Source organism: Brachyhypopomus gauderio, chromosome 1, assembly GCF_052324685.1.
Source record: "Brachyhypopomus gauderio isolate BG-103 chromosome 1, BGAUD_0.2, whole genome shotgun sequence".
In the NCBI taxonomy this organism is placed as follows: Eukaryota; Metazoa; Chordata; class Actinopteri; order Gymnotiformes; family Hypopomidae; genus Brachyhypopomus; species Brachyhypopomus gauderio.
The window spans coordinates 36,032,812-36,060,325 of NC_135211.1; the positions used below are offsets into that span (position 1 = coordinate 36,032,812).

At 40.3% G+C, this 27,514-nt stretch overlaps 1 protein-coding gene across 1 annotated transcript; it reads right to left on the bottom strand.

The window, feature by feature from the left end:
- Nucleotides 1–856: 856 nt before the first annotated feature.
- Nucleotides 857–18,684, bottom strand: LOC143519291 (multiple PDZ domain protein). The gene is made up of 19 exons (XM_077012589.1): nt 18,547–18,684; nt 17,031–17,297; nt 16,516–16,693; nt 15,984–16,082; nt 15,372–15,428; nt 15,217–15,288; nt 14,858–15,032; nt 14,025–14,233; nt 13,811–13,902; nt 12,906–12,951; nt 12,554–12,637; nt 12,049–12,453; nt 8,551–8,634; nt 7,122–7,348; nt 6,458–6,605; nt 6,061–6,126; nt 5,734–5,782; nt 5,577–5,620; nt 857–1,524 (listed from the first exon to the last, which is right to left on the bottom strand). The coding sequence occupies exons 1-19, from the start codon at nt 18,681–18,683 to the stop codon at nt 1,429–1,431; spliced, it is 2,535 nt and encodes an 844-aa protein (XP_076868704.1). The 5' UTR covers nt 18,684; the 3' UTR covers nt 857–1,428.
- Nucleotides 18,685–27,514: the final 8,830 nt, after the last annotated feature.

The following is a 27,514-nucleotide window of genomic DNA, read 5'->3' on the forward strand; positions in this document are numbered from 1 at the left end:
GGTTGTTGTGCAGGTATGGCAAATACAAGGAATAGGTGTGACGTGTGTATAAAATAAATTGTGGTATTCAGTGGGTTCTGTAAGTGAACGTCACAGTGTAGCACTGGTGTTTCTTCTGAAAAAACAAGCATGCTCTGTTTCAGTTATTAGATACAATGAATAGTTATAGTATTCTTATTAATCAATGGTATATAACAGTATTTCAGCTGGATACTGCCCTGCTAGTAACAAGAAAATGTATGTGGTCGGTGAAAAGTCGTTATATGGTTCTGCCACTCAACATGAGCTTTAGGCTGTGGAATCCGGGACCAAGCAAAAGAAACCATGGAAAATGCGATCTGAATTTTGTCAGCTGTGCCTGTATGTCAGTAGCAACAATTTGCATTTCACCACCAAGCTTGGTCTTTTCAACTAATTCCAGACCATAAGACTCCCAGCTTTTCAACACATTTTTGATCCTGCTGTGTTGATGTACATCCATGTTGAGCAGATAACTAAAACGTTTTGGTGTTAGTCTTGTTCATCCTGTAGGTCAACATGTGTCATGACCTTCATTATTTTAGTGGGAATGGAGCTGTAACTGCAATTCCAACACATGGAGTTTAGTTCATTCAAGATAATGCAAAAATGTATTAAAAGGTCAAATCCCCTTAGAATAATTGAAGAAATTTGTGTTACTATAACTGCTGTGTCTTTGAAAATGTCTACCAGTTTTACCTCCTGGGGGAATGTGTGTGGCTGTGTCTGCACGACAGTTTGGTGTGAATAGACTGAACCATTAACAGCTGTGGCAAGGAGCAGTGACTATGAAATGCAGTGACACTTAAAAAATAAATAAATAAAAATGTGTTTTTTTTCTCCCTTTCAGGTGGAAACATTTTCTGCTCCTAGTTCACTGTTCACTGTTTGCACTCTTTAATATTCTTGTGATTTATGAAGAATTTTTTAACAAGATTTGGCCATAAAAAGGGGCAGGTTGATGAATGTTTCATTTGAAAAACACTAGAGTATAAAAACCCTTTATTTTCCGAAATGCAGTTTTAGAATTCTTGTCAGGACATTTTCTCCCAAGTTAATTTGGTTTTGTTGTCTGGCTTCATCGAAAAGCTGCAGAAAACATTTAGGACCATGTATGAAATCGCATTCCAGAGCTTATACAGCGCCGGAGTATAAAACCTTTCAATTTCTCACAAAGCTGGTGAAAATTATTTTTTTTAAATAACAAACATGTTTGCCCTTGACGAACATGTTGCTGTAGCCATGCTCAAATTGTATTCTATCAGGCTTCAAAAGATGAAGGTCTGAATTTTCCAGCACTGAGGTTAATGATGCTGTGTGAGGTATGTGAGCTGCACGATCATATGCGTGTGGACCGTGTGGGGGAGAGGACGGTCAATGTGACCGCGCTGCCGGCATGCCTCAGGATCGCTATGGCGTCTGCGTGCGTGACCCCCTGCAGGCTCCGCCCATTCGCTGCCAGCAGCTGATCGCCGGCCGCAGGTGGCCGTCCTTTAATGCGACTCCCTGCGTGGAGAAAAATACAAAGCTGAGGACTCAAATCCCCATCATAGACAAGACATTTGCCACGAGGCACATGTAGATAAAGCACACACACACAAATATACACATGTCCTATGTGTATACATAAATGCTTATGTTTTTGCCTTTAACTGATGCCCTTATGTTGTGCGACAGCTCAAATTGAACTCAGTCACCATTGGAGGATCATGTGGATTCTGACCACATGACCTGCAGACCAGATGGCACACGTGAGTGTTGGGTTCTGACGGCACACGTGAGTGTTGGGTTCTAATGGCACACGTGAGTGTTGGGTTCTGATGGCACACGTGAGTGTTGGGTTCTGATGGCACACGTGAATGCCACTCCTGGGTTTGCAGTAGCCTTGTGGTCAGACTGGCTGCTGAGGAGTGCAAATACAGCCCCACATACTACAGTGTGTTATTAATTCATACATGTTTCTAAGCCAGCAGATGATTGTAGAGCAACAGCAATGTATACATGCAGAATATGGGCAGGTCTGGAAGGGGTCTGCAGGCCCACACATCATCATCAGATAAGTTCACAAAAGAAGTGAACTGCCTGTAAGTGGCCTATTACGGTGATCTTTGGATGTAGTGCGTACCCTGTGCTTATCACCTTGGGGAAGACATTCTTGATGTAAATGGGCTGGTTGCCATGGGAACTGTGCAAGCCTCCTGTGATGATGATGCCCAGGCCAGCAGAGCCACTCTCCAGGGATGTGGTCTGGTACGGAGAACTGTAACATGCATACGCTAAGCAGAGTTCACTTCCTCTGAGAACCCATAAGGACAGAACATAGTCCTTCAAAATACAGTGGTGCTGTTTATCCAACATTAAATGCATGTGACAGAAAACAAATTGGATAAAGTTCGTTTTCAATATGGATGGGTGTGTATGGATGGGGAAGTTGCAAATGAATTGGCCATTGGGATTAATAAAATGGTCTGAAGTAACTGGAATGACCCCCTTTAACAGATGTAACTGATCAAACACTTCCATTAATTGCTGATCATTCCAGGAGCAACTTGGAAGAGTTTTGCTGCAAAGTAGTCCTTTACCATGTGTCAAGTCCTTTAACAACGTTGAGTTGTTGTGGGCAAGACGGAAGTGCAGGAGCATAAACATTTTATTAACAAAACAAACAGAAAACCCGAAGACGACAAAATCACACACTGATAAACCAAACCAAGCTACTGACAACACAAACACAGCTAACTGAAAATACAATGGTACCATACAGGGTAAGTACTGGGGAAATAGGCATAAAGGAAAACTTACACAAAACGGAGCTAAACACACGAATGGGCTGAACAAAAACACAAGTGACTGGCTAATGGGTAACTTATGAACGTATGTAAACGCATGTAATATCTGTACACCCAAAAGAGCAAAAACATATAGAATATTTTTCTCATAGTTCTCTGACTATGAAACACCATGTATGGGAACACATGTAGGAGTTGGATCTTCAGTAACACCAGTTATGAGAACACATGTAGGAGATGGATCATCAGTAACACCAGGTATAGGAACACATGTAGGAGTTGGATCATCAGTAACACCAGGTATAGGAACACATGTAGGAGTTGGATCATCAGTAACACCAGGTATAAGAACACATGTAGGAGATGGATCATCAGTAACATCAGGTATGGGAACACATGTAGGAGATGGATCATCAGTAACACCAGGTATGAGAACACATGTAGGAGATGGATCATCAGTAACACCAGGTATGGGAACACATGTAGGAGATGGATCATCAGTAACACCAGGTATGAGAACACATGTAGGAGATGGATCATCAGTAACACCAGGTATGGGAACACATGTAGGAGATGGATCATCAGTAACACCAGATATGAGAACACATGTAGGAGATGGATCATCAGTAACACCAGGTATGGGAACACATGTAGGAGATGGATCATCAGTAACACCAGGTATGAGAACACATGTAGGAGATGGATCATCAGTAACACCAGGTATGGGAACACATGTAGGAGATGGATCATCAGTAACACCAGATATGAGAACACATGTAGGAGATGGATCATCAGTAACACCAGGTATGAGAACACATGTAGGAGTTGGATCATCAGTAACACCAGGTATGAGAACACATGTAGGAGTTGGATCTTCAGTAACACCAGGTATGGGAACGCGTAGGAGTGGCACTATCATCAGCACCTCCTGTACATGACATCAAACTGTACGCCAGCTTGGAGAGTCTCATCGATCTGGAACTACAGCAAGGATACAGTAATATAGACTGAGAGGAGACCTGGGCACCACTGTGGATATGCCCCTCCATGGATGGTACCAGCGAGAGACAGCAGACGTGACTGACATAAGACTTTCCAGCAAAAGGCTGAAGGACAGCACAGAGGCCCTAATGGTGGCACCACAAGAACAAGCACTAAGCACTAGGTCGATTGAAGCAGTGATGTATCACCCCAGACAAGACCCATGATGCATACAGTGCAAATCAGCCCCTGAGACAGCCCAGCACTTAGTAGCAGGCTCCAAGATGCTGGTGGGGAAAGCATACAACTGAGAGACACAACGAAGTGGCAGGGAACACAGTTAAGAGCAAGGCTAAGATCCTGTGGGACCTCCACATTCAGACAGACAAACAAGTAGTGTCAAACCTACCAGACATAGTAGATACAATTCAGAAGACTGCAGTCGTAATAGATGTGGCAGTCTCAAGTGATAGAAACATTCAAAGAAAGGAATATGAGAAAAATACCGGGCACTGATAGAAGAAAAAGTGAGAATGTGGAAGGTTAACATCAAGGTGGTCCCAGTGGTGACAGAGGCACTTGGAGCTGTGACCCAGGAGCTGGAGGAATGACTGTTAATAGAAGGCTATAAGATGTATACAGAATGTATGTAATATACACAATGTACTGTATTTATATTATTCCCTTCTATTATTCCATTCCTTACTCATTCATTTTGCAATTCACGACATGTTGTACTCTGAACTGTTAATAAAACCCTGAACTGACGTTTTGACTGAAAGTAATGCTGCCAAAGTTACAACAGTTACTGAAATGAAAGTTTGGATTCTTTTTATTTTTCACTTTTTACTTTGCTTAGGTGGGTTATCTTGTCTAGTTTTCAGACGTGTATGAACAATCACATTTCATGTCTGATTTATTATATATATATATATATATATATATATATATATATATATATATATATATATATATATATATATATATACAAACTCTAAAGCGGTAACAAAAGTAATAGCAGCACTGTGCTTCTCATCTTTAGATATTGTACATGGAAACTGTCTAATGTTCACTTTTTTTTTTACTGTGAATTATTACAATAACAGAAACACAGTTGTTCTGGGCACCTCATGTGGTCTTGGGTGTAGCAGATTTTTGGAATGTCTGGTGATGTCTAGAAGCAGAAAGACCATCTTCGCTGTGTGGAGTGACCTGGAATTGTGCGCACAGTAAAGCCAAAAAGCTAATGTTAGGGACCAGAAGTAGCTACACGAAGGCAAGCTCACTAATGAACACAAAACAAACAGAACAGTCCAGAGAGCAAATGAGCAATTTGGGTTTTCAAGCCAAGGAGTATTATCTCATGGTCTCCTGTCTATACCTCCAGCCCAGTGTGGATGGAGTCTACGCAGATGCATAGAGACCTGCTAAACCCACAGTCACACTCGCACACAGCCCCCAGTGAGTCACCATTACCATCCTACCCTGAGCAACCATTCCAGTCAAAAACCACAGCAACAGTAATGGCCATTTGTCTTGAACTAAGAATAAACGTCGCCACAGCAACAACAGACACCTTGCTATTGGAACTGAAGTGAACAGCGATAAACATGCCTGCTGTCTCACTTTAAGCCACCGTGATGGAGTTTAGTTTTGTTCTGAGCGCATGTATGCGTGGGCTTATTTGCTAAAATCAGCAGCCATGTCCGTGACGGCATTCCAATCATGACTGTCCTCTGCTGCAGATAAATTGACAGCGTTGATGTAGTGCGTGGTAAAAGGGCACACCTTCTCAAGAGTTACTGTCCTGGCGTCCCTGTTCCTGTCCAAAGCTGTAAACAGCAAATAAACATTGATTTACTGATTACTTATACTGATGGATGATATTGATTACAAACAAATTTGGCAAAGACTGATGGTTGATAAGTAGCAGTTCAGCATTTACCGTCATAAATATTGACAGAGGGGAGAGGAGATGCATGTGAATCACCAACCTGGAAGAATATGGGGGAGTGAGTGTCCTCAGGACAAAGCAGCTCAAACAGTGGATCAGTAATTGCTACTTACATTTCGGTTCACAAATAATCATTAAAGAACTATTAAACTTTCATTAAAGTACCATTAAAAGTTTTGTGTGTTAAAGATTTGAACAATTTGAAGTCACTATGTTGTAGGTGATGACTCTCATTTAATGTTTGAAAACGAAGATCTTACATTACTAGTAAAATGTAATTTGAGAATAAATGCTGTAGTTAGGAATAGTTAGATGTACCTGGTATGAATAGTGTGGATTAGCCTTAAACCGTGCCATCTCCAGTGCTACCGAGCCTCTGCAGTTCTGAAATAAACACACACACATGTAATACAGCCAGTCAATAGTTATATACTTTAATTAGCTACAGACTAAATACCTTTAGACCATGTTTGTTGTATTTTCCAATGCAATTACACTTTGAAACTTGAGTTATTCGGTTTGTCTGATATTGTAGGAGAGGTCACCCAGCCTCAAATCCTCATGGTTACAGATGTGTGACGACCAGTGAAGAGCCAGCACTCTGGCACGGCAGCCAGACTCACACTGTCCTTTGCTTTGAAGGCGCAGTGGCTCTATCACAGGGACACTGTACCTTAGGTGTGTGTGTGTGTGTGTGTGTGTGTGTGTGTGTTACCTGCAGAAGTGTTGTGGCATAGTCTTGAGTCACAGCTCGGATGTCCTCTCCATTCACTGACAGAATCTGGTCACCTGGCAACAGTCTTCCATCAAACTCTACAGCTCCTCCTTTCATTATCTCGGACACAAATATGCCGGTGTCATTGCTGCAACACATCGCAAGCACACCCGGACATCACAATCCATCACAATCCAGCACAATCCATCACAGTCCAGCACAATCCATCACAGTCCAGCACAATCCATCACAATCCATCACAATCGCACACCCACATATTAATATCGCTCTATCATGTTACTTCCAGTGAAGTTGGACCCCGTTTCTAGCATATCTTGCCCTAACAGCACGCCTGCATGACCGGCCTCAGAGTGCGAATAGCTCCACTCAGTGAAGCCAGCATATCCAATCAGTACCTGAAGGTTCCTCAACACAGCCAAAGGAGAACATTAGGACTTTGCAAGTCCTTAATAAAGATGGGGAACAAGGTTCACCTGGATAATCATAGTTTTTTTCCGAGAGATGATTAAAATCACCACTGGGTGATGTTTAAAATCACCAAATCACACTGGCCAATGTTTAAAATATTAATACATAATAAGCTTTAACTTGCAAGCATTATTTGGGATAAATTTAAATACAATCCACCTAAATTCAGGTGTACCTTTTGCCCACAACACTCAGTCCCAGACTCTGCCTTGGGCCTATCTGTAGGTCCACTGTGAAAAGGTCCCACATGTCCTCCTGAACGTATGGAGCTGGGTTCTTGAAGGTGTGTGTGCAGTGTGTCCAGGGTTGTCTGTACACACAGAGACGCACAAGGTGGGGACTCAGGCGAAGAATGCTCAGGGCCTCCTGGTTGGTGGCCATTCTCAGGTCTATACCATTCACCTAGAGAAACAGCGGCATCTAGTCAGGTTTAGCATGAAAACCACTGACTAGTATGACATGAATAGAGCTAATATCGGGTTAAACCTACTTTAAATTGACTCTTGGACTAAAAGCAAATCTGATCTGAGACTAATTACATAGATGACAAAGAGAATATATTGTAACTGTTGACCAAACATCACGAGATCTGCGCTTATGCTCAACACAAAACAGTCAACAAGCCTAACCAACGGTTTGTTTCTCAAGAAATATGAGCCTTTTATTTATGTTTACTTCTCAGAGTTTCTTATTGGTTAAAGGACTTGTTGCAGTGACAGATAACAGAGGTGTATACTGATAGTGTTGGACAACCCTACCAACTTTAATCTTTCCTTAGATGTCTGGTTTTGGACTTGGTTGAATTAACACAACAGATGCATACAAGTACTTAAGAATGAAATGAATAATTCAGTCCAAACCATATTTGAGGACAGACAAAAAAAGAGAAATGCCATGAGAAGAGAGGAAAATCTTAATGTTGTCCTATGAAATCACTAACATACTTGATTATACTCTGTGTCTACAGGATTATCTAGGTTACTCCACTGCAACAAAACTCTCATTACCACCAAAAACTGACCACAGCATAGACTGTTAAAATACAAAATTAATGATGTACAATTTCACCTTTTATGGGCAGATGAAACAATAATGAACACTGTCAAACACAATGGAAGGTGAAATTGTGGGGACAATCATAAATAACGCAAGGCAGAAGAAGGCATGCCTTGTATATGTTGCTATAGTAACCATATGTGGCAGCACCACAGTAATTTCAGATGAATACGCACATATTTTGTCTATTTTACTATAAAATGTCCCAGCATGTCATTACACAGCAAGGGGTTTACATGAGGGAAAGAAAAGTTGAAGATTTAGTACGGTCTGTTCCACACCCATTCCTAACAGCAGATACTAGACCTGGACACTGCACATAACGGTCTTATTATGGCTCAGTTATTGCATTTAGGACATAAACATGGTTAAACTTGGTTAAATCTTTCCAAAATGTTTAATTACTTCCAATGACTGAGATAAAAAATATCCCAAAATAAAATTGACCATCTTTAAATATTTTCAGTGTACAAGAAACTGATTAGGTGGAGAAACTGCGTAATGTGTATTACGAGCTATAAAATGACACAGTATGTAAGTGTCCGTACCTCTAGAATGTGATCTCCAGCCATGAGTCTACCATCACTATGAGCTGCACCCCCGTCATGCACCTCTTGAATCATAATCGCTCCCTGAGACAGTGAAACAGTGAAACAGGAGGAGACTCTAGGAATGAATCCTTAACATCAGCAGTCTGAGAAACTCCCCTGCATATATATATATATATATATATATATATATATATATATATATATATATATATATATATATATATATATATACACACACACACCTTACCAGTCAAAAGTCTGGACACACCCACTATAAATTTTCTTTACTGCTCATTCGACATTAAAAATCAGCATAGATGCCAAACCAATGAAACAACCAATGTTATTATACTCTAATAAACAAATATCGACTATCTTACATATTAAATTCTTTCAAGTAACTATCCTATATTTTGATGACAGCTTAAAGTTCTGTTTGTGGGGGTGCATTTAAAATGTAAGCATAATCCATTAAAATATGCCCTTTTTTACTACGAGCGCGTGCGCGACACACACACACACACACACACACACATACATACATATATATATATATATATATATATATATATATATATATATATATATATATATATATATATATATATATATATAAATATATATATATATATATATATATATATATATATATATATATATATATATATATATAAATATATATATATATATATATATATATATATATATATATATATATATATATATATATATATATATACAGCTAATGATTTATATATAAAAGGCTGGACTGCACGGAGGCGCTAATCATGCCTGCACAGGAACGAGCTCTCAATACAAGATCAATAGATCAATAGAGGCTGGGATCTAACACACCAGGGAGGACTCCAGATGCAGGCTGTGCAAAGATGCCCCTGACACGATCCAGCACATAACAGCGGGGAGCAAGTTCTAGCAGGCAGAGCATACATGGAACGCCATAACCAAGTATACAGAAACATATGTGCCCAGTATGGGTGGTAAGTCTCAAGGTCAAAGTGGGACACCCCTCATAGAGTGAACAACCAAGCTAATATCCTTTGGGACTCCACATACAGAATGACGTAATGGTAATGGATAGCCAACCTGACATCATGGTGATGAATCGACAGCAGAAAAGGGCTGTAGTATTGATGTGGCGATCCCATGTGATAGCAACATGACACAAGGAACATGAGAAGCTCGAACATTATCAAGAGCTGAAAGAAGAGGTGGAAAGATGTGGTTCCCATGGCAATAAGACCCCCAAACTGACTGAGAATGACTCCAACAGATCCCAGGAACAACACCTGAGATCTCCGTCCAGAAGAGTGCAATTCTGGAAACAGCTCAGAAGAGTGCAGTCCTGGGAACAGCTAAGATACTACACAGGACATTCAAGCTCCCAGGCATCTGGTAGAGGACTCCATCTTGAAGGGTGTGACTGTGTGACTTGAACTGTTTATGTTGTATACGTTGTAAATATGGTGTATGCACTTTGTAGTACATGCCAATCTGTATTTTGTTGCCCTGTACTAGAACTGTGTGGAAATAAAGTTTGATAGGGTGATGGGTCTATTAACCTTAATTATTATTGATTGTGATCAATCAATCAATCAATCAATCAATCAATCATTCCTAAAGCCTAGTGTTAGCTTCTTCTCTGCACGGGGTGATCATGTCTCTCATTTGATGAATTCATGCTAGTCAACAAGCCTTAAAAAGGGTTTTCACAGAATTTATCATTTGGTTTTTTAGTCAATTTCAGCATGAAGGCCAACCAAGATTCATTATATAATATCCGTCTTTGCAAGCTTATAGACAAAAAACCACACGAATTCTGATCTGACAGTTCTCATTAATGTCACAGTGCCATGCAGTGGATTTGTATCCGATCTAAGACTACACACAAAAGTGACTCAGACCTGAAATGAAAAGATCGTATTTGTGGGTCTACACAATGTTGAAACATATCAAATGTGTGTGTGAACCACTTCAGGCTGGAAATGTGAAGATAACCTTTGTCAAAGGGAAAGTAAATAGGTATTTTCTGACCTTGTTCATCTACATCAGAAAAGCTGTAGTGGCTGTGACCTCTGAGATGGAGGGTTGTCTTCAACAGTTCAGAAATCAGAACACAGATCTCAACCCAGGACAGAGAAATGTTAGGAGCAGCCAAACATGTGTACTGCAGCCTCTGACTAGAAGGCTGTAGTGTGAGGAAAATTCCGCCCAGTGACAACATGACACATGGATTCATATGCATAATTTTCATACATATACTGTACATATACATATGTTCTGACTTTCCATTATTTCATTTACTTTCTTATTACCTTCTAAAGAATTCACAAGCATTATAGCAGTACTGTGCTTCTCATCTTTAGATATTGCAAACTATCTGTCATGGATTTGAACATCGATTTCTACCCAGAAGAGTGCAACCCTAGGAACAGCAAAGATTCCAAGTCCCACTACAAATGTCTGAAACCGTGAACAGTAGCGAATCCTAGAACAATTATATTTATTGATGTATTACATTTATATGAATGTGATCTCACTCTCTCTAAAATATTTATTGGATAAAAGGATGCTTAACATCACAGGTGCAGTGGCACAAGATTTCATCACACTAGTCAGAACAGGGTGCAATTAAATTTATGAATTGCTTACCATATTTCTGGTGACTATTTTTTTATTGAATATTTTCTGAGTGGGGTAAGCTATGGTCAATTGAAACCACGGTTGGTGATTAGATATTCCATGAACGCGCGGACTTCTGTTTAAAAAAAAAAAAGCCATATTTTGTCAATTGTGATTTTTACACCCCAATCAAAATTTGTCCTCCACTTTTAACCCACCTGTGCAGTCAGAACACACACTAGTGATTATTAGGGGGCTGTGGGTCACACGTGCCCAGAGCGGTGGGCAGCCCCAGCTCGGCGCACGGGGAGCAGTTGGGGTTAGGTGCCTTGCTCAAGGGCACCTCAGTCATGGCTTGTCTGGGAATCGAACCCACGACCCTCCGGTCACAAGACGAGTTCCCTAACCGCCAGGCCATGACTGCCAGGCCATGACTTTAAAGCATTTTATATAAAATACCATATATATCTTTTTTGAAACTGTTTAATTGAACAGATCAATTAAACAATTAAACCAATGAATTATACCATCGGAATCCTGGAGATCTAATCTCCTGGTCTAAATTTAATCCAAATCCAGGGAATCATTGCCTCTATGGACACAGCTTCCCCCAGTACTGCTTACCCTCCTTTAATCTGCCAGTGTTTCCATTTTAAAAAGCCTATTAGTAATGCTTTCACCAGTCACTGTAGGCCTACTTAACACATTTAATGTTAAGCTCTATTTCTGCTACAGCAACACTGTGGGGGGATCCAACAGTTTTCTTCAGATGGACAGAAGGATCTTCAGCAGCACTATTATGCTAGTGTTTTACTCAGCTATTAGCATTAGCCATTAGCATTAGTAGTTTCTCACCAGTATTGTGTTGCAGCCTCCCACAATGGTCAGGCCCAGACCAGACATTCCTTTACAGATGTCAATGGTGTTTAAACAACCAGGAATGATGGGATGTGTCAAGAGATCGGGGCTCCTGGAGCATGATGGACAGTAGGAGGAGCTGGGTACTCCAATGCCAGAGTGATTGGCCGAGGGGCTACAGAGGGCGGAAGTGGGGTGGATAGTCTGTGTATGATTGGCTGCTGTGTTGTGAGATATGGGTGGGTTGGAAAAGCTTGGAGAAATTTGACTGGATAATGAGCTGTAGAAGGTAGGAACAGGGTCACTCGGAGGTTTGTGATTGGATGAAGAAATATGGCGATTAATACTGCTCTTCTCAGAGGAATAAGCCCTATGTGTATCTTCTAATCTTGCCTTTCCTTCCTAAGAAACAGACAAATAGAGTTGTACAAAATTGGTAAAAAATCATTTTAAAGTATTTTTCTCTGTGTGTATCTTTACATTTCTGAATGTTAGTGCCTACCTGGTTTAAAAGAGTATCATGCTTGTCTTCTTTGAACATGATGATGCCCACAGCAGAGGGCGATACAATGGGAGAGCTCTCTGTCTGAACACAACAGATCACAGCACCCAAAACAACACGTGGTGATAATAGGGATGTGAACAGGAAGAATAGCCTACAGAGGTGCTGTTACCTGACTGAAGAGAAATTCAGCTGTGATTCAAAGTGATCCAGTTCAAAAGCTACATCCCTTTCATATGTATATAGTGTCATTAGCAAGTTAATTTCCATAATTCCCATTTAAAAGGTGTCACAGGAGTGTGTGTGTGTGCGCGCGTGTGTGTATGTGTGTGTGTGTGTGTGCGTATCTTACCTCCAAGACTGGTCCTGTAGCCATGTGTCTCAATTCCATTTTATTTCTAGTGAGTTAATAATAGAAGAATAAAGATCAGTATACATTGGAAACACGTGAACAAATACATAATTTATTATCCACACTTAGGTATACAGGTATACAGAGACAATAGGTCATCCATTGCCATCCATTGCCAAACTACATCCCCCATCCTTTTTATCTGATTTTTATCTGATCACACAACCACGGTTAGCAAGATTTTGTTTGGTGATGGACCATTCTGAACCCAGCAGTGCTGTGATCACATATAACAACTCCATCACAGCTACTGTACCTGATAACCCTTAGCTAAATACGCACCACCATGGCAGAGTTAAAGCTGATCTGAGACTGGTCTGCCAGTCTGTCTCAGTAATATTCATCAGCAGTGGCTCTGCAGTCAATAACTGACCAGTGATCAGTGAGGTAGGAGGGTTGCATGCTTGTAATACACTTTTGAGTGACGCGATGGACACTCTGGGCTTCCCATTAAGTGTGTTAATGCTCAGAGGAAGGCTCATACTGTCTCTGTGGCCCGGAGGTGCATGTGACAGTGATGGGGGTGTGTCTGTGATGTAATGACAGTCAGGACTCTTGGGAGTTGGAGTCATGGTGTGGACCTCTGTGGGAGTGTTGTCTAGGTGTGGGCTATCCCCTATGGTGATGTGGGTAACATTAAGAAAAATAAATAGAAAATGTTTTATATTATATAGTGTGTAATGTACAAAAAATTTCAGCATGTTACAAAATAGAGAATATGGTTTATGTATATATTAAAGATAGTCAATGAGTGAGGATATGTGTTGTACATGCAGCTGTGTGAATAGAGGATTGTGTGTGTGTGTGTGTGTGTGTGTGTGTGTGTGTGTGTGTGTGTGCTTCACCTCATCAGTACAATCATAGCTTTAGATTGAGCATTGCTGATGATAGAAGCAGCATTCTGGTGACTACGACCGTACAAAATCTGCCCGTTTATCTGCAGTAGACACAGACACACACCAACTATAAGTTATGTTAGTGTTTTATAAAAAAAAAAATTGACAGGTGTATTTCCAGCAGCCAAAGTCACAAGTCAGAGTTCAGAGGTTGGACCCTGACCTCCAACAGCTCGTCTCCCGCTCGGATACGGCCATCGGCAGCAGCAGCTCCGTCCGGCTGAACTTCCGACACGTACACCCTCATTCTCCCATGGGTGGTGTCTCGGCTCCCTGTCACACACACTCCCAGACCGGAGCTGTGTGCTTCACAGTCAAGCTCCACCATCTTCAGATCTCCAGGCAGACTGCCATACCTCTCCAGCATATGGCCTACACACACACACACACACACACACACACACACACACACACACACACACACACACACACACACACACATACACAGTTCAAGTCACAAATTATTACTCTATCTGGGCTCAGATAATTATACTATTTCTAGAATTAGAATTGTTCTATTCCATGGATAATATAAACCTTTGTGCCAGGGTTTAATGTTATGTCTGTCATCTTAAAATGATATTCAAGTTATACTGGTGTTCAGAAATAAGTTCCGGTTCATTAATACACAGCTATACAGGTTAACACTCAGACTGATTGAGGACATGGTGTTTTGTATGCACGGACACACACACATCCACACAAACATATGTCCTTTTGTCCTTGGCTTATACTGCTATATTGAGCACAAATTAGGAAGACTTTGAAATCACTTTGAAAGCAACTTTAAGGATTTAATACTTGACTTACACACACAAACTCATACACACCCGCACACACGTACATACACACACACACACACACACACACACACACACACACACACACACACACACACACACACACACACACACACACACACACACACACACACACTCATACACACCCATACACACACCCACACACACACACACACACACACACACACACACATACTCCAGTATGAAGCCTGTTCCTGTTCGCTGTGCTGTGTAGTCTCTAGTGGCTCGCTCTGCCTTTCAAAAACATTCTTAGTTGTCACTCCATCCGTTACCGTGCCGACAGGCCCTGAGGGCAGCCTTAGGGGAGGTAGGACTGCTTGGGGAGGTTTCCTTAACAACCTTTCTGTAGGCTGGCAGAGAAATAAATAAATATAAATATATATATATATATATATATATATATATAAACATACACACATAAAAGTTACACACACACACACACACACACAAACACACACACACACACACATATATATAGATATTCCAGTGAGTTTATATTTTGTTGAGATATTTGTACAGCTGTTGTGAGCTAACCTTAAAGGGGATGGGCGTGGTGGGGTAGGCGGGGCAGATGGGAAGGATTGGGCTATTCTGGCTGTCACTCTCCTACAGAGGGAGGGAACATATAAACACGCTACAGTGCTATGTGCACGCAGACAGACAGACCACAATGGAGGGCAGACACACACCAGACGGTTGTGATGGTGTTCTTGTGAGAGATGTTCTTCATGTCTTGTGATTGAAGCCTGTATTAAAATAAACCACAGCGGCTCAGGGAAGGATCAAAACATCATAACACTTTGGTATATGGTTTAACACTACACATTATAAGTGTGTTCATAAAGATTTATAAAGGATTCATAATGCTTTATTACACTTGAAATAGATATAAGCCCCTGTAACTGTACATAAATGTATAATAACACATAACACCATAGCATAAGGCTTCCTAACACAAACTGACAATGCATTATCAAAACATATTTTAACTGTATCTGATGCAAATAATGTATTTCGAGTACCAGATTCATAGAAAGTGTTGCATGAATCAGTCTTGCAGCAGTAGTACTCTTTTAAAACATTCTTCAGTGGAAAAAGGTAGTAACATCATAGCCTTTTATATGTGTTCAATTAAAATAATTTTTCTCAGTTGCATCTGGATAAAGGCCATACATGTAAATAAATGTAACATCACATGTGCATTACCTGAGCAGTCACATAGCATTATGTGTTGTGTCTGCAGGTTCTTGTAACATCATGGAGTGTTACCTGTGGATTCTTGTATCATGACGGTGCATTACCTGCTGATGCTGCACTAACAGTTGCACTTTGACCCCCGCCTGGCGAATGGCCTCCACCACTTCTTCATGGGTGGAAGCGCTCACATCCACGCCTCCAACCTAACACACAGTCAAGCATACACAGCATCAGTCTCTCATATCCTCTCGGGACACTAGATGCTGAGTTCCATGGGAATTTCACTTGGTTACACTACCAATTACCAAAACATTGTAGCAGGACCTCGTAACATAACGATTAAAAGTAGGACACAAGACATTAACTTGCAAAGCAAAAGAAAGCAATGGCAGATTTTAGAAAACAAACAAATACTGAATGCATTGATTAAAACTTTGCTAAATCAACAAAGTAACTTTCTTCAAGTGGGTGGTAAAGGGAGCTCAAAGTTAACATGCAGACCCACAGTTCCAGCTTCACTGTAAAAATGATTGGTACAAGGATGCTAAGAGTTAATGAAAACAGGCTCTGATCATGCGCAGTACATCATGTGGCCACAAGATGGAGATGGTGTAGCTAGGTAACTGTGCTCTGCACCTGTAGTATTCGGTCTCCGACTTTGAGCATGTTGTTGCGTGCCGCTGGACTGTCATCGGCGATGTGTTTTATAAAGATCCCTCGCCTCACTTCTCCGTTGCTGAGGCGACTGCCCATGCCACGCCCCCCAGTAATACTAATGCCAAGGCTTTCCCCATTCCTCCTTATTAGCGTCACCCTGAGAAACACAGGCACATTCACATCCACAACATCTGTGAAAACAGTCAAATAACAGGCCGTGCTGCTCAGCTCTGGAAGGGGCTGTGTTCTCTCGGCTTAAATCAAAACTCTGCAGTGTTGGGGCTCTTCAGGAATGGATTTTTCACACTCCTTCTGCAGAGGCTTATACGCTTCTGTGTATGTGTGTATGTTTGTAATGTCTGCCAATAACACCCTACGCTTCTGATGAGCAGCAGTGTTGGTGATTTTCCTGCTCTAACACAAATACTACACCTGGTATTTATCCACTGCAGTGTGTGCTTTACCCAGAGTTGGGCAAGGCAGGTTTTTCTTACCTAGACTGAGCCTGTTGTTCTCCTCGCTTTTGTTGAAGTGCCTGCTCCATGTTCTTGTTGCCCAGGTCCTCTGCTGCTCCTCTAGGTCTACTGGCTTGTTGGGAGCCCATTCTGTCTGGTGTTACTCCTCCCTTTCCAAGATGCCCTGCTCCGTCATGGCCACGCCCCCATGGTGTCTGTCTCACAGCTCCCTCCATCTCCTGGTCTCTCCAGGAGATCCTGCTCATCCTTCCCCCATCCGTTTTGGTTGGTTGAGAGACGTGTCTGCTAAAATACATACATTTCTCATTAATGCTTCAAAACATGCAAAATGTATAATGGCTAACTCTAAGATGGATTCATTGGAATTACCCAGTCTCCCCTAAATGGCTCCTAAAATGAAATGTGATCTTCATTTAAATTGCAATAATAAACAATCAACCTCAATGATACTCAGTAATAAGTAAACATTCAACAGGCAAGCTTTTTACTTGGCCATATTTTTATTGAATAGGCAGCTTAAAAAGTCAAGGTCATTGATATGAAAAATACATTTGCCATTATATTAACTAATGGAACCTCATTTATTGGCAGTGACCTCAAGCAAATCCTTTATGTAGCTGCTGTTCAGTGCTGAGCACAGGTAGGAGGCATTTGAAGCATTTCTCCCACACAAAGTGTTCTTCCTCTATATGAGCTGTATTACTTCAATGGCCTTCTGCAGAGCATTTCAACGGGACTTGGACGTTACAAAATACAGACTTCAACATCTCCTGTGCTGTTTTTGGTCTCTGTTTTAGATCGTTTCAGCTTCTTTTCAGGTTCACACCACAAACAAACAGCCCGACATTCAACTGTAAAATTACCTGATGCAACTTGGAAGTCATTGTTCCCCACAGTAATTGCAAGCTTTCCAGACCCTAAGGCAGCGTCTTAGCTGGGATGTGGCAGTGGTTTGCAGGGTTTTGTTTTCTACAAAACGCAACGCTGTGTGCTTCTACTACAGCTGTGGAGCTTCTTGATCTTCAGTAACACCAGGACAGACAGTAATGCTTTTCTTTTTGAAACACTTGCGAATAGTGACAGTATCAAGTAAAAGAGATGCCTGTAGGTTGATGGCTGATCTAAGGTTCTTTGTCACTTCTTTAAGGATTCTACAATGTGTCATCACACCCACTGTGTATCTTCACACCGACTCAAGGGAGAAACAAAATGCTGAATATCTTCAATAAATCTCTGCCTGGCTAGTGTTTAGAATTAGAAATACATTTGCAACACTTTCAGAATTCTTTTAAAAGATGTTTTAAGTGAGAAACTTAGCTTGAGCAATTTTGACTGCTCTATCAGAATTCTATTGTGAGAAGTATTTTCCCACATTGGGGTTTTTTTGCATAAAGGTCAAATATGACAAGATCACATTCTAGGAGTCATTCATTCAGAAATCTATATAATTCCAAAGTAAAAAAAATATCAGATTTTTCAAACACAATCCTAATTTTAGAAGCCCTTGTATAGAAGGTCATTAACTCTTTCTTACAGCTTTCCCAGGGCTGTGTCAGGAGGCTGCCTTGATTGGGCAGCATCGGCATGGTCCATTTGTAACTGGATGGTGGTGGTGGCGGCTCGGTCTGCATTTGTCTCCTGTTTCGACCGTATGCCGACGGCTCGGTGCATATCAAGGAATGCAGCAGGTACATATGTCAAACTTCCATTGCCACACAAGATGTACAAAAATAAGAATGAAACAGCTGATAGATTAGTAGTAGCAATGCAAAATCTAAAACATGTCAGAGATGGGTGATTATGTTCAGGCTATATTGTGGAACATTTCTTTCTTTCTTTAAAGTTGTAGAATAGATAGCTTTAAATGATGTGCTTGTGTGAGCACTTGTGTTCTCAACTAATAAGTGTATTTGTAGACCTTTCCAGTGCATTGGTTAGAACTGGGTCAATATGTGTATGTAATGTTTAAGTATTCAAAAATATAGAGTGTGAGTGTGAGTGTGTGTGTACCTGAGTTCTGGCCCAATAAGTGAATGTTTCCGTAGCATCGCTCTCGCCTGTGCATTGGTTAGATTAGTGGTGGGTTCTCCATTAATGGCTGTGATTCCATCTCCCACTCCGAGCCTACCATCCTTACTGATGGCACCTCCATTAACTACTGTACGGATGATCAGACCCGAACCGTCCTTTAGAGCACTCACTGTCATACCTAAACACACACACACACACACACACACACACACACACACACACACACACACACACACACACACACACACACACACACACACACACACACACACACACACACACACACACACACACAGTGTTATGCAAACCTCACACTATTCAAACTAACTCTGCAGTCAGTCCTAACAAGGCAGCTTATTCAATGCATCATTAACTCTTCTATCTCACCCAGACTTGACTCAAACTCTCAGTTAGGGTTTTCACTGTTGTTGACTAAGAGCAAGTGCAAATGAACCAGTTGAGACAGTGATTCGTGGATAATAGGGTGTTTACAGAGTGTGGTGTGGGGTACAGTATCATTACCCAGTGATTAGTAGATAATAGGGCGTTTACAGAGTGTGGTGTGGGGTACAGTATCATTATCCAGTGATTAGTAGATAATAGGGTGTTTACAGAGTGGGGTGAGGGGTACAGTATCATAATCATTATTGAGTGATTAGTAGATAATAGGGCATTTACAGGTGTGGGGTACAGTATCATCATGGGGTACAGTATAACAAATAAGGTAGTATAAGTATGATAAATATTACTGAAATATTTAAAATAGCATTTTATTAAAATATCATGATATATATTTGGCTATACTAAATCTGAAACTGCTTTTAAAAAACACAACATAAGTATAGAATATGATGATAGTGTAGTACACAACACGATAGTGTAGTACACAACACAATAGTGTAGTACACATCACGAGGATAATGTAGTATACAACATGAGTATAGCGTAGTGCACAATACAAGAATAGCATAGTACACAACAAGTGGATAGTGTAATACACAACACAACGATAGTGTAGTAAACAACACGAGGATAGTGTAGCACACAACACGAAGATAGCATAGATTTTAAAATTACTATACAGTCAGTGTCTTAATGGGTTGATGCACACACGCATATATACCATGACACAGACTTTGACCTTGAAGACAGAGCGATGATAAGAAAGAGTAAAATAACAGAGATGTAACACAAAGCTTTATAAACAGTGCCTATCTAATACCATTCAGGAAGAGAAGAAAAGTATGATAATAATCAGTCCTGAATAATCTCATATGAAAATAAGACTACTGAATATGAAAGCCATTTGTAGTTTAGAATCATTCATCATTCATTCAGCTAAATCAGAATCATTCATGTCCAGATTGATGAATTAAACAAATCTCAACTGGCAACCTTTATCACAAATCCAATTAATATTCATTTAAATAAATAGTTGATCAAAAAGAAATTTTAAACGACAGGTTTGTCTTAGCTCTGTTTTAGAGGTCTGATATATGTGGCCTTTCTGTATTTTACAGGGCATCTGAAGAGACATAGGTTATACATATAGTGTATGTTCCTCCTTTTTAAATAAAATTGAGCGTCTGAGGTGAAATAACTGTTTTATGCATTCAGGATCATGCACTTTTCCTCTTAACATAGGCAACAGAAAGCATCAGATGCAATATGCTTATATATATATATATATATATATATATATATATATATATATATATATATATATAAAATAAATATACTTCACATACTCCACATGCTTCACATGATCCACAGAAGTCTGCGTGTTCTACCAGACTAGGTCACCTATATTATATACATATTATTACAAAATAATGAAAATAATGTAAATTTGGGTATCAAGCCTTACAGAAAATGTCCAAATCTGCTTTTTGGGTGACTTGTAATCTCTATTTTGAAGCTGTTTTGTTGCAAATTGACTGATAGCTGCTGTAATTAATTTATTATAAGAAGATTTTGGCTAAACTGTGTTTTTTTTACCATTGTCATTAAAATAGTTGCATGCAGTAAAAATAGAAAGAGCCAAGAACATTGGTGAATGGAGGAAAGCTACCAGCAACTAAAACTTGACTGTGGTAACCAGTCAAGTACATTCTCTAAAAGAGGCAGTCTTTCCTCTCTCGCAATTAATCTGCATATGCAGGCAACGCAGAGAAGGGCAGGAGGGGCTTAGGACGGAAGACTTGGGATTGAAGTGGAGCGGGAGTGGACTCCTTTAAGTCTGGCAGAAATTTTAAAAATCTATTAAATTAAATCATCTAAATTAAAGCAAAATTAACCCAAAATTAATTAAAGCAGCTTTAATAAGGGTTTTAACCAATCACATTCTTGGGTGTTTTGGAAATGTAACACATTGCCTTCCACCACATTTTAAATGCTGCATCAAACACTAGTGAGTTACCTGTCCCTCACCACCATGCGTAGCCTGATCTAAGCAATGTGTGCACACAGAAATAGAGAGACATAGGCTCTGTTCGAAATAGACTACTACATACTGGATACTGCATACTGGACTCAGTATATACTGGATACTGCACACTGGTCCTCGTAGTAGTAAGCAGTACAGTTTCCAGTACGTGACAAAAGCAAAGCATACTACGGGGTCACGTGATCGTAGCGTTGCATGATGGGATGCAGTACACCATGAAGATAGCTCTGTTCACGTACTGGAATATTTTGCTGAAGTAGTAGGTCATCCGGGTATGTTTCATGTACTGGAAATTTTCATTTTGGTCACATACTGCATACGGCATACTGATTTGGGGCTCGATCAGTACGCCAGTAGTATGTAGTAGGCTATTTCGAACACAGCCATAAACACCTAGCCACGCACGCAAAAACCACTGATCTGCTCTTGATCACAAGGCGGCCCAAACGTCCATTGTCATGCTGAGAAGCCTTGCGCCGAGACGCAGACGTGTGGTGAAACGTGTCAACGTACCCAAACTGTCTTCTCCCCTCACCACAGTGACAGTCTTCTCATGGGCGCTGGCTTGGTGAGATGTAGTTTTGGGAGGTTGGTGAGACGTAGTTTTGGGAGGTTGGTGAGACGTAGTTTTCGGAGGTTGGTGAGATGTAGTTTTGGGAGGATGGTGAGAAGTTTTGGGAGGTTCCTCCATGCTGCAGGCACCACACCGGTTCACCCTGCAAAGCATTGAGTAGCTTAGCCTTCCGTTGGGGACAATCAGGACACTAAACCCAAACAACAAACTATTTAAACAGACCCAAGTTTTAAATAGACCAAGAAAACAGCGTAAGCATGATTCATTTTAAATTGGAGAAAGGTTTTTTTTTAACTCTTGGTTTCCTTGTTGGAGCTTTTCAATTTGAATGTCCCCTAATGGTTTGTTATGGAAGGGATTCATTTCCCTGTACCAAATACTCTCAGTCTCCCCCACCATTAGTCCAGTGTCAGTTGGTTTAGTCTTGCATCTAAAATGCTGGCTAAATTCTTTCAAACTGCACAGCAGGGGATTATGCTTTAATTAATGTTAATGTTTAATTACCAGTATTATTTCTGAAAGAGTGCCATGTATGAGCATTATATGTAGTCTTAAAGAATGACTGAATTGTGGACCAGAAGTGTTAACCTACGGTTGGTACCTTGTTGGTCAAGCAATATACTGTTTTTCAGATAGTTTTCTTCTTCATGCTTTTGAGTTTATAAATCTATTTTAAAAATACCACAGAGCCTGCTCTTCATTGCCAGCACACAGCCCACTTCTGTACTGCACTGTACTTGTTAATCTTTCCCTGCTCTGACCTATCCTGTAGAGTGAATGTATTATTGATTGTGTGCTGTCCTGTAATGTTTTTTTCAAGTGTTTTTCCTTTGGGCATTTTTTCATATATGACCTTGAAAATTGAAATAAATTCAATGAATGTAGAGTTGATTTTTTTTTACAAATATTACACTGTGCTGTACAATGAAGATCGTTAGAATTAAGAACACGAATCTAAACATATAACAAAATCAAGGCTTGTCTCACCAGTGATTGTTTTTGTTCTTGAGAACTCCTGCTAGCTAAATTAAAGGTCATTGTTACAGAGGGCATATATTTCTCTCACAAGTTCTGCAGTATTTCTTTTCAAACAGCACTCCCAGAGTCTTTAGAAAACCTAAACCCACACGTGTGTAAATAAGAGATGATGTCACACTTATACTGCGAAGAAGTATCCTGCCAATTAAACCCTTGTGTCTAAAGGAACCACAGTGAATTAGGTCAGTGAAAAAAACACACACACTTTCTCTTTGGCCTACTGACTAGTTACATCTGCAGTCCCAGAAATGCAGGTATTCATGGCATGGATCTCCCCCTTATACTGATATCATGAATAAAGCAAGGACAAAGTGACATGCAAGTCAAGGTAATATAAAGTGCATTCATGTTGAAGGATGAAGGATGTTGGAGCCATTCTTGTCTCTTGGGCACTCCATATTATTTTGGAAAGTCACCAACATTTGGAAAATGTAAAAAAAAGAGTAGGCCTAGAGTGCACTAGATTACTATCAGGTTTTCACAATTGAGCATTCTGTTTTAATAACACTGCCATATTTCCATATATCCACTGCAAAACGTTGGTAATATTAAGGGAAAAGGAAGGAGAATTGTACCTGTGCTGGCGGAGGGCTGGTTGTTTTCTCTAGAATGACAGCTGCTGGTTAGAAAGGTTCTTCTGTCCTCAGTATCATTTTCTTAGAGACATCAAAACTAAGTTACTTTCTCCCTTGTGTGCACCCCTGAAATCCAGCTCCTCCCACTCTGGCTAGACTCCAAGAGATGTAAAAATATATGGTGTGGACCAGTGTCTGTCCTTGGGAATAGTTCTGCTGGATTCTGAGCAGAGCGTTTCAACACACATGTTGAATTTGGGTTTGGGGAGGGGGAGGGGGACTTTGGTATTAGACTTCAAGCAGCATTAATTATTGAACTGTATTGGTAACCAGAGACTATATGTGCCAGGGTTACTGGCTCAGGACAAAGCTTCAAAAACAATGGCCAAAGCCTCACAAGTACATTCTAAAGCGCTGAGGACCATAAACACAAAAATAATATTATACATGCAACATAGAGCATTCGAGTCTAATAAAATATGCTAGCTGTAATATGTGTTTGCAATGTAACTACTGGAAAATGCACAACATAAGCATATTCAATATTAAAAGTGTTTAGAAAATAGAAAACATGTGATGACACCTAAATTAAAATATTAAAATATCACGGATGTCCCAGAAGCATCACAGCACTCAAATCATTAAAAACAGGTAGAGAGACTATCGTTTGACCTTTTGGATGATATTAATGCTGTGATGAAATTCCCCCCAGAGCCAGTCATAAGCCTACATTTAGGGAGCACAGCATGATGAAACCAACTAGACACAAACAGATTATGTGCAAATACCCCACAGCATTGGGGGTATGAAGAGACTGTGCTGCATATTTATTACATTAGATATGAACTCTAAAATGATTCATTCTGAAAACACCCACTACCGCTTTAAGGAGCCATGGCCTGTCACTTCCCAAACTGCATCGGTCAGTCTCCTTTCTGTCTTTCATTTGCTCTTACACACCTGGCCCTGATCATGATGAGCTACATAATTAGCTGGCAATTGAACTGCGGCTGGTAGATTAGGATAAACACAGCAATCTGCAGAGAATGGAGTGCCCAGTGGGACTTCCATAACCTTCCGCAATTCATGACCGAAACACATCAGCAAAGCGTCAGTTCATCACAAAATTCCTGCCATACAAATTAAGCCTAAATTGGATAGAAAAATTGAATGAGCATAAAATGTTAATGATTTACATTTCAACTAACTACAACAGTACCGAAAGTGATAATAAAAAGTTAGAGTTTTCAGATGAAGAGAATTAGGTCAAAATGTGACAGTATTTTCCAGTGATGTATAGACAAGATAATCACCAGGCCAACAGTAAAACTAATGAATAAAAGCTCGAGCAAAACCAGAATGTCCCTATAACTGTAGCTAATGTCTTAAGATGACCCTTACTCTAGAATACTTCATTTCTTTACTTTATATTGGCATGGAAAACCCTGTGTTAACACCTACATGAAGACTGCAATTTTGCATGTTGACCATCTACTGGCACAAGGTGTGATAAATCTAAACAGATGTTAATGAACTTGTATAGTGAGACCATGAAATCTAGTTGTTCTTGTTGCTTAGCAATCTAGGAGAGGATAGCAGTGAAATTTAGATTATATATAGTCTATCTATACCTACAAAATCTCAGTTATTTTCAGATACAGAGAATAAGTGTGAATGGTTTAACTGAGTATGTACTGTGTGGTTTTGACTACATGCATGAGAGTTTTTATCCATAATGGCTTGGTGACTCCAGGGAGTGCAGGACCTCACTCTGTGTATAGGACTACTCTCTGTGTACAGGAATACTCTCTGAGTGCAGGACCACTTTCTGTGTACAGGACTAATCTCTGTGTACAGGAATACTCTGTGTACAGGACTAATCTCTGTGTACAGGACTAATCTCTGTGTACAGGAATACTCTGTATACAGGACTAATCTCTGTGTACAGGACCACACTTTGTGTACAGAACTAATCTCTGTGCACAGGGCTAATCTCTGTGTACAGGGCCGCACTGTGTACAGAGCTAATTTCTGTGTACAGGACCACACTCTGTGTACAGGACTAATCTCTGTGTACAGGGCTAATCTCTGTGTACAGAACTAATCTCTGTGTACAGGACCACACTCTGTGTACAGAACTAATCTCTGTGCACAGGGCTAATCTCTGTGTACAGGACCGCACTGTGTACAGAGCTAATCTCTGTGTACAGGACTAATCTCTGTGTACAGGGCTAATCTCTGTGTACAAGACTAATCTCTGTGTACAGGGCTAATCTCTGTGTACAGGACTACACTCTGTGTACAGGGCTAATCTCTGTGTACAGGACCACACTGTGTACTGGGCTAATCTCTGTGTACAGGACCACACTCTGTGTACAGGACTAATCTCTGTGTACAGAACTAATCTCTGTGTACAGGACTAATCTCTGTGTACAGGACTATACTCTGTGACTCTGTGCTCTGTACAGAATGGATGGCCCAGACTAGCATGACTCAAGTGCGTCCCATTCGTGAACATTAAACTGTCGCCAGGCAACTAACGACAGTCTCTCTGAGCCTGGCCGCCTGGTACGAGGGATCATGAGCACAGTTTGTTTCTGAACCAGCGGGTCCTGAGAGAGAGAGGCAGAGTGACAAATAAGAAAATTAGTGCAGTATGTTAGTAGGGTTGTAATTAGCCATTAGGACAGTGAGGCTTGGTCTCTTCCATATATCTCCATTTCTAAACCTCAACATGGAATCAGCGACTTCATGAGTGACATCAAAAGGAGTTTATATTGTTGATATTGTTATATTGTATAAATTCCTGCAACTTAAAGACCCAGAAAACATACTATGAGGTACTAAAATGTTTGTATGATACTAAACTGTCCATCTATTATCTTTAGTCCATTATTCCACTTGTCAGGTTCACGGGGTGCTGGAGCCAATCCCAGCGGGTTGCCAGTCGACCACATAGCTGATACAAATGTTAAATTAAACATGTAGAACATTTACAATAATAAAGCCAAAAGAAGATAAAATCTGCTGTAAAAACAACCAACTAGTGTTGGAACATGTTAGAACTTATTGGTGAGGTTTGGGATGCAAATTAATCTGAAGTTCAGGTACCCAATAAGCCCATTTAGGCCTACAGCACTGATTCATGGCACGGCTATGCATACAACCTTAAATGAACCATTCCAAAGGTGTGAATAATACTGTACATCAGACTAAGGCAAGCAAGACTTTTCTTGCTAGATAGGATTGTTTGCTAGGTAGGTTGTTCAGACTCAAAGAGAAAGTGGGAATGCAGTGTGTGGGAGGGGCAACAGCCTTCTGGGTAAAGCTTACATTAGTTTTAAAGCAACATAAGGACAACCTATTTTACATTAGAAAAAAACATTCTGTTGGAATATATTGAGTGTTTTTTAGACTTTGGCATGGTATAATTAAGAATATTTATGTATACATACATTGTGTGCTCATAATCATTCATGCTGATCCAGACCACAACTCCATTTTGCAGAAGATCATACCACTGATCATGCTTTCTACTTCTGCCATTGGTTCCTGCTGTTCAGAGTATTGACCTTTACCTGTTGTTTGACTTGCCCTTTGCTTATTCCCTGTAATTTGGTTTAATAATAACTTTTAATAAAAATAAAATCTTTTTTTACCAGCCTGTACTTGACTTCATTGCCACAGAGAATTGTGATATAAGGCTTCCTTTCCTCAAAGCTTTAGTGGGTTCTGGAAGCCTCCCTAAGGCAACGCCCTTTTGAGGTCAACTTAGCAGAAGAGTTGAGGAATTGATCACAGACTAAACTTTGAGCTTCTCTTTGTCCTTCTGTTGCAG